Source organism: Mus pahari, chromosome 17 (genome assembly GCF_900095145.1).
Source record: "Mus pahari chromosome 17, PAHARI_EIJ_v1.1, whole genome shotgun sequence".
NCBI classification, from domain to species: domain Eukaryota; kingdom Metazoa; phylum Chordata; class Mammalia; order Rodentia; family Muridae; genus Mus; species Mus pahari.
The window spans coordinates 21,092,760-21,100,726 of NC_034606.1; the positions used below are offsets into that span (position 1 = coordinate 21,092,760).

Sequence of the window (7,967 nt, forward strand, 5' to 3'; positions counted from 1 at the left end):
CCTCTCCCCTCCCCCCTCCTCTCCCCCTGTCTCTCCCTTTCTCTCTCTGTTCCTACCCAGTTAGGATTTCACTATGTAGCTCTGGTTGTCCTGGAAGATAGTGATCTGTAGACCAGGCTGGTCTCAAACTCACAAGGATCTACCTCCCTCTGCCTCCCAGAACGCTGAGATTAAAAGTGAACATCCCTATACCTGACTTGGCCTCAGACTCCTTACGCAGCAGGAACTAGGCTTGGATTCCTGATTCTCCTGCCTCCACCCTCCAGAGCGCTGGAAATAGACATGCACCCCCATGTCTTGCCTGTCCCAACTTTGGAACCCTGGACACATTTCCCATATTTTCCCACATTACACAAGGCTTGCCTGGCCCGTTTGAGGGTTTTTTTTTTTTTTTTTTTTTTTTCGATGTGTAGGGAGATTGCTATCAACTCATTCTATTCCTGTTCGGGCACCTGAATGGGGCAGTTCCTTCTATTGTATGGCCTTTCCTCTGGGTTCATGTGAATCTGGGAAATCTGACTGAGATACAGACCAGGAAAGTTGGAAATGAGCTCAGAAGCATGAGCAGGATCTGCTGAGTGTTGGCAGAAGGCAAGGATCAGCCGTGCATAGCTGTATCGATGGATGGCGGCTTTGCGCCATGCTGATGGGCTAACATATAGACAGCTTTACTAAAAAATCAGTTCGCTTTATGAAAGGGAAGGTGGTTCAGACCAACGGCCATACTCTGGATTACCAACTAAAATGGGGTTGATGTCCTTGTTAGTAGAAATATATAAAGAATCTTAATTTCGATGCAAAATGGAGCTTGACTTTTTCCCTTCTATAGTAGCCACATGAAACCTTTAAGGTAAGCTGGGCGTGGTGGCGCACGCCTTTAATCCCAGCACTTGGGAGGCAGAGGCAGGCGGATTTCTGAGTTCGAGGCCAGCCTGGTCTGCAGAGTGAGTTCCAGGACAGCCAGGGCTATACAGAGAAACCCTGTCTTGAAAATCCAAAAAAAAAAAAAAAAAAAGGAAGCCTTTAAGGTAGTCATCACCATACACAAGGATTAAGTTTTTTCAAGTTTCTGATGTACTGAGCCCAATAATTTGTTGGTGGGAAGGGGCAGAATAATTCTTTTCAAGACAGGGTTTCTCTGTATAGCCCTGGCTGTCCTGGAACTCACTTTGTAGACCAGGCTCAGAATAATTCTTGAAAGAGAATCTTATGCCATATCCCTCACCAGCCTGAAACTTATTTGTAGCTCACACTAGCCTCACACTCACAGCGGTCCTCCTGTCTCAGTCTCTTTTTGCTAGGATTATAGGCATCAGCCACTGTCTGACGAGGCACTGACTGATGTTCGTCCATATTACCACATTGAAACTGAATAAAAACTCCCACAACTAATTACACTTATGTTTTAAATTATTACTTTTGTGTGTGTGTGTGTGTTGCACATGTGTGCAAATGTGTGCCATGTGGAAATGAGAGAGCAGTTTGCGAGAGTCAGTTTCCACTCCTACAGTACGGGAGTCTCAAGGGTCAAACTCAGGCCATCAGGCTTGCAGAGTAACCACCGTTATCAGCCGAGCCATCTCGCTGACTCTAGACACCGTTACTGTCACCACTGTACACATGAGGAATCAGTCAAATAACCAAGTAACCATCCTCAGTATTTATCTTAGAGCTCATGTTTTTTTTTTTTTTAAGGTACATGGAGATAAGTAATATAAAGATAGCACAAAACTGTGGGTGCGCTATAGATTTGAAAGTACCATTGTGGGTGGGGGACTGGCTTAGAGGTAAAGAGCACTGACTGCTCTTCCCGAGGTCCCGAGTTCAATTCCCAGCAACCACATGGTGGCTCACAATCTTCTGTAATGGGATCTGATTCTGGTGTGTCTGAAGACGGCTACAGTGTACTCACATATATAAAATCAATAAATCTGAAGACGAAGAAGGAGGAGAAGGAAGAGGGAGGGGGGAGGTGAGGGAGGGAGAGGAGGAGAGGAAGAAGAAGGAAGAGGAGGAGCAGCAGCAGCAGCCTCCCTCCCCCACCCCACCCCCCCAAAAAGGAAGAAAATAAAAAAGAAAGTACCGTGACTAAAGTGACTAAAATAAGGCAAGTGCAGTGACTCCGTAAAGATAGCCCTAAGCATTTCCTCCTCCTATGTGTGCATGCTTATGGTTCTCTAAGGAGATGGCATGGATGTGGCCTCCCCTGATAGTCTCTGACTTTCGAGCCTAGACAGTAAAGCTGTCAAGGTTGATTGGTCTTCTGGTGCTGGGGCAGCTGGATAGCCACATGCAAGACTGAAATTGGCTCCTTACCTCACACCTTACATAATTAAGTCAAACTGTGTCATCGAACTAAATATAAGAAAAGAGAACAAGAGGCGGGTAAATGCATGTGCTTGGGCAAAGGCAAGAACAACAAAGGAAGAGAGACGTGTAGAACCACATCAAAGTGAAACTTGTGCTCTGAAAATGGGACCTGTTAAGTCCCAATAGGAGAAAACATTTCAACACTATATGTCTAAGGAGACACTCGCCTTCAGACCATGTTAAAAAAAAAATCAGTTAAACTCAATAATAAAGGGTTATAACCAGCCAGGTGTGATGGCCCAGGCCTGTAACCTCAACATTTGGTGGTAGTGGCAGGAGGATTATAAGTCTGAGGTCATTGATGATTATAAGAGACTGTTTCTCAGGAAAACAACACAATAGGCAAAAGATGTGTAAGCCATTTTCCCTCTACAGGAAATACTCAAAATGGACCATAGATGTATGAAAATGATCAAAGTCATTAGTCATCAGGGTCATACAAACCAAACCCTTGATATGATTCGGTGTCACACCCACAGAACACATACAGTGAGAGAACAGATGATAATGATAATGTTTGTTTTTAATAGAATGTGGGGAATCTAGAAAGCAGTCTGGCATTTTCTCAAAAAGCTGAACAGTTTCCATATGGCTGAGCAATTCCATTTCTGTATAAATAATGGGAAAAGAAGAAAAAAAACACACACACACATACACACACAACGCTCTACAGTCAGGGTTTTGCATGCATTGCTTAATGGCATGCTAGGAGAAACTTATTACTAGGTGAGTTTGTCATTGTGTGAACATTATATAGTACACTTACACAAACCTAGGTAGTATAGGCTATATTGGATGGATGTATGGCTTATTGCTTATAAAGCTGAGGTGAGCAAAAACCATATATTAAAAGAGAGAACCAGGCACAGTGGTCCATATCTATGTTTACAGCATTTGAGAGGGAGAGACAGGAGAATCCAGAGACCTGGGTTAGTCTGGGCTGCAGTCTGTTAGTAGATGTGAGGTTTTTGTTGTTGTTGTGTTGATGTTTTAGTAGGGGGATGAAAATGCTCTACCCTGTACTGTGGGGATTACTGCATGGTTAAAAACCGTTGACTTGGACCGGATGAGTGAGTTATCATATGGTGTATGAATTATATCTGAATAAATCCAGAAGCGAAGTGAGGGGCAAGCAAGAAGAGGCAAAGTCAGCATGCTGGTAGCAGTTGCTTCCTCTTCCTGGAGCCCTGGAGCTCCACATGTGCAGCTCAGGTTGCCTTCCATTGCAGAGGATGTATCAAGACGTAGTGCAGGGTTGACTATCTGGCTCTGGCTACCCCTTCACACAATTGTGAGAGGCCTTCTAAGCTAGAGGGGACTACAGAGGGGACTACCGAGTTAAATCCTGGGAAACCTATGGACTACTAAAGAGACAATTAGATGATGATTCTTTCATCCCACCAAATTTGAGAGTAATTTTTTTTATTTTAAAGAATATTTATTTTTATTGTGTTTGGATGCTTTGCCTACATGTATGTTTGTGGACCATGTAAGTGCCTGGTCCCTATAGTGACCAGAAGAGCAACTCCAATCCCCTGAGACTGGAGTCATAGATGGTTATAAACTGCCATGTAGGTGCTGGGAATTGAACCTGGGTCCTTTGGAAGAGCAGCCGGTGCTTTTAACTGCTGAGCCATCTCTCCAGCTGCTGGGAGTAACTTTTTATACAGCAGAAGGTAATCAGAAGCCAAATGCTTGCTTTCGCATGAAGACTTCATGTACATACTAAAATCCAATCTTGAAAAAGACTCCGGTCTTAAAGAGCAACCAGGATGGGGCCGGGCCGTTCCTGGATTGTAAGGGGAAATGAATAGGGATGAGCTGGGGACACTGGGGTGTTTGAAATGGCAAGCTGGGTGAGCTGAGCCTGCCAGCTGGCCTCTTTCCTGAAGCCTTGGCAGGAGCAAGTAGCCAACTACTTGTCCAGAGGCCACCAGCTCCTTAGCAGATGTCCGAAAGGACAGAGCAGGTCATGTTTCAGGTTACATGAGGCTCCAGGAAGTAACCCTGTGCACTTGTCTGCTCAGCACCTCAAAAGGAAAGCAACCATGCTGGAAGAAGCTGAGTGGGACCAAAGGCTGAGAGCCTGCGCCAGATGTGGAGAGGACGTTTAACAACCATGCTAATTATTACATTATTGGTTCTGTGTGTGTGTGTGTGTGTGTGTGTGTGTGTGTGTGNGAGAGAGAGAGAGAGAGAGAGAGAGAGACAGCACGTGTGACCTTCAGAGGATAGTCTTTAGCAGTAGGTTCTGGCCTTCTACCATATGATCCCTAGAGACAGAACTCAGGGCGTCAGGCGTGGAAGGAAGCTCCTTTACCCAGTGTGTCTGCCCATCAGCCTGTGGATAAAGTTTTGTTTGTTTGTTTGTTTGTTTGTTTACTTACTTGCTTTTTAAAGACAAAAATGTAAGGTAGTGTCTCCCCATGTTGCCCAGGCTGGGTCTGAATGAACGAGCCATCCATCTCAGCTTCCTGAGACTAGTGACAAAAGGCATGTCCCACCACGCCTGGCTTTGTAAGGACGTCCTTTGCAATACACCACGTGGATGCAATGTAGCAAGGAATTCATGAAAATTATTTGTTGGCTTGGTTTTTTTTGTTTGTTTGTTTGTTTGTTTTTTTGGGGGGGGGTAAACCTGTTATGTAAGGAAACACCTCTAAACTGTGACCTCCCAATGTTAGCTGTTAAGTAAGCAGATGCTACCCAAGTGGTTCTAGAAGAGGTACAGTATCCAGATTGATAAGGACCTGAGAGTTCTGGCAGGAAGTGATACCAAAAATGTGAAAAGCAAGGCGACTAACGTTTCTTCTGTTTTCATTCGAAATACCACGAGAGTCTCCGGATGTGGAGGAACGGCAGTGGTCCTTGTTTGTCCTGTGGGTGTGTCCTTCTGCTGGAATCTCATCCCCAGCACAGGCTCCCAGATCTCTCTACAGGGCTTTCATTGATATCATTTTATTCCTAGGGCTCAGCAATGTCATTTCGTCTTCTCTCAGTACTCAGAGAGCTGCTGTATGCAATGTATTTTTTTTTTTCTGTTCTCCATTAATAACAGTGGGTTCATTGGTCTGATATTGAAAACCTACTAAAACTTGGTAGTTCAAACGGCTCTGATGTACTCTTTCTTCTAGTTCTTTGGGTCACATGGCTATTTGTCTGCTATTTCTCCTGGCTCCTACCTGTGGTTGCTGGTGGGTCCACTCTGGGTTTCTGAGGGCCTGGCAGGTCCAAGATGGCCTCAGTTCCTGAGAATTGGTCCTGGCTATTGCCTCCCACCCTGGTTCTCCTTGGGGGCCATTCTTCTAGAAGCCTGCACCTGCTTCTTACATGGTGATTTCCAGATGGCACCCCCAGGTAAAGGTAGACTCGGTTAGCCCTCTACAGTGTACTGGATAGCTTAGACAAGAGACACTTGTTTTTGAAGTCAAGGTCAAGATGCTAGGCAGTTCAGTGAGGGCTTGCTTCTTGTGTGCACATAGATGGCTGTCTTCTTGCTACATCCTCTCTTGGAGACAGCCAAGAGGGAAGAGGCAAGATCTTCTTATGTCTTTTCAAATATTTCAAATATTATTATTATTTATTTGTTGGTATGTGTGGATGGTGTGTGGATGTGAGGTGGGCATATGCGTGTCACAGTGAGCATGCGTGGGTGGAGGCCAGAGGCCAACTCTGTGATTCTCTCCTTCCACTCTTACATGAATTTTGGGAGTCAAGGTCATTGGGTTTCCATGGCCAGTGCCCTTATTTTCTGAGGCACCGTACTGGCTCTCTCTCATCTCTCTTCTGAGCTCACCATAAGGGTTTTAATCTCAAAGGTTAATTAGGCCCAAACTCCTCGTCTCCAGGTGCCATCACATTTAGAGAGTGACTGTGTAAATTGAGAGTGATGACACATAAAGTCATCCCACAATTTTAACACAGGAGTCTAGGAAATGGAATTGGAAAATATTGTAAGCCAATTAAGAAAGACAGGGCATTGGAAAAATCCTAAGTACTCTGATTTCTTTCATTCCTTTTCCTTTTTTTTTTTAAAAAAAAAATTATTTATTTATTTATATTATGTATATTATGTATATGAGTACGCTGTTGCTGTCTTCAGACACACCAGAAGAGGGCATCAGATCCCATTATTGATGGTTGTGAGCCACCATGTGGTTGCTGGGATGTGAACTCAGGACCTCTGGAAGAACAGTCAGTGCTCTTAACTGCCGAGCTATCTCTCCAGCCCCATCCTTTTTCTTTTTTTATTCCTTGCGGGGGGGGGGGGGTGGTATGGGAGTTGATGCTAGAGACCAGCCCAGGGTAAGTACCAGACTGCTGAGTCAGACCCCCCAATGCTGCCACCTTTTCAAGGTGAATAACTTGAATGCAGCCTTGTAGTCTGTGTTTCTGGTTTTTGTCTAATTAGGAGGAGAAAAGGCATCTTGCTTACGTCTAACATAGACCCTCTCTTGGAATTGATGTTCAAAGCAGCATACGACAGCTACATCTGTCTGTCTGACAGCTCTTCTGTCTGTCTGACCGCTCTTCCGTGACACTTCCCGGAAGCCTATGACGTCCTTCCCGGAAGCCCATAGTGTTGGATTTCAAATGAGCCATTTTCCTTTTGTATATGTTTACTTTCCTTTCCTTCTCTTTTTCTTACCCCCTCTCAGACTGATGAGCCCTGAAACTACACTCCTCCAACCTAGGGAAGAGGAAGGGGTGAAGTATGAGCGGACCTTCATGGCATCCGAATTCCTGGACTGGTTGGTTCAGGAAGGTGAAGCCACAACAAGGAAAGAGGCAGAGCAGCTTTGCCACCGGCTTATGGAGCATGGCATCATACAGCATGGTGAGTGTACTGGACAAGTCTCATAACCTGTGGACATACACTTACTCCTCGTTCCTGACCCCCGAGTTGATTTACCTCTGGACAGTGTGCCTTGTTTCTACATTGAGAGTCAAGTTCAAGTCTTCATGTTCCTTGCCTTGCCTGGTCATTTGCGATCAGTTTAAGGAGACGCGTTGTTTTGTAGATGCGTCAGCAGGCACTAAAGAGGAAAGCCGAAGTCTTCTTTATTTTTAATTTTAGGTCTGTGGGTGGCTCACCTCCATGTATGTCTGCATTATGTGAATGCCTAGTGCCCACAGAGGCCAGAAGAGGGTGTCAGATCACCTGGGACTGGAGTTGTGGATTGCCATATTGATGGAGCTGTGAATTGCCATATTGATTCAGGGGGTTGAACCTGGATCCTCTGAAAGAGCAGAGGATCTTATCTGCTGAGCCCTCTCCCCAGCCAGGGAAGGCAGATGCTTAGAGAACTATCAAAATCTCTGCTTAGGTATGATACCACATCACAATTCCATATACAGCTGGCCCTCACAACTCTCATCACTCTGAATGCGAAGGCAGGAAGATTAGAAGTTCACAATCATTTAGAGCCAGCCTGAGCTATGAGAATCTCTCAAAAGCAAACACTAAGAGAGGTCTGAGCCTGGCGTGGTGGCGCACACCTTTAATCCCAGCACTCGGGAGGCAGAGGCAGGCAGGTTTCTGAGTTCGAGGACAGCCAGGGCTACACTGAGAAACCCTGTCTCGAAAAACCAAAAAA

At 45.2% G+C, this 7,967-nt stretch overlaps 1 protein-coding gene across 1 annotated transcript in view; it reads left to right on the plus strand.

Annotated features, from left to right (window-relative positions):
- The window catches only part of Deptor (DEP domain containing MTOR interacting protein), a 137,570-nt gene that overhangs the window by 60,151 nt on the left and 69,452 nt on the right, over positions 1 to 7,967 (plus strand). Inside the window, exon 4 of the mRNA XM_021217119.2 lies at positions 7,029 to 7,207. Within this exon, the coding sequence (XP_021072778.1) occupies positions 7,029 to 7,207 (179 nt within the window). The remainder of the gene's footprint in view (positions 1 to 7,028; positions 7,208 to 7,967) is intronic.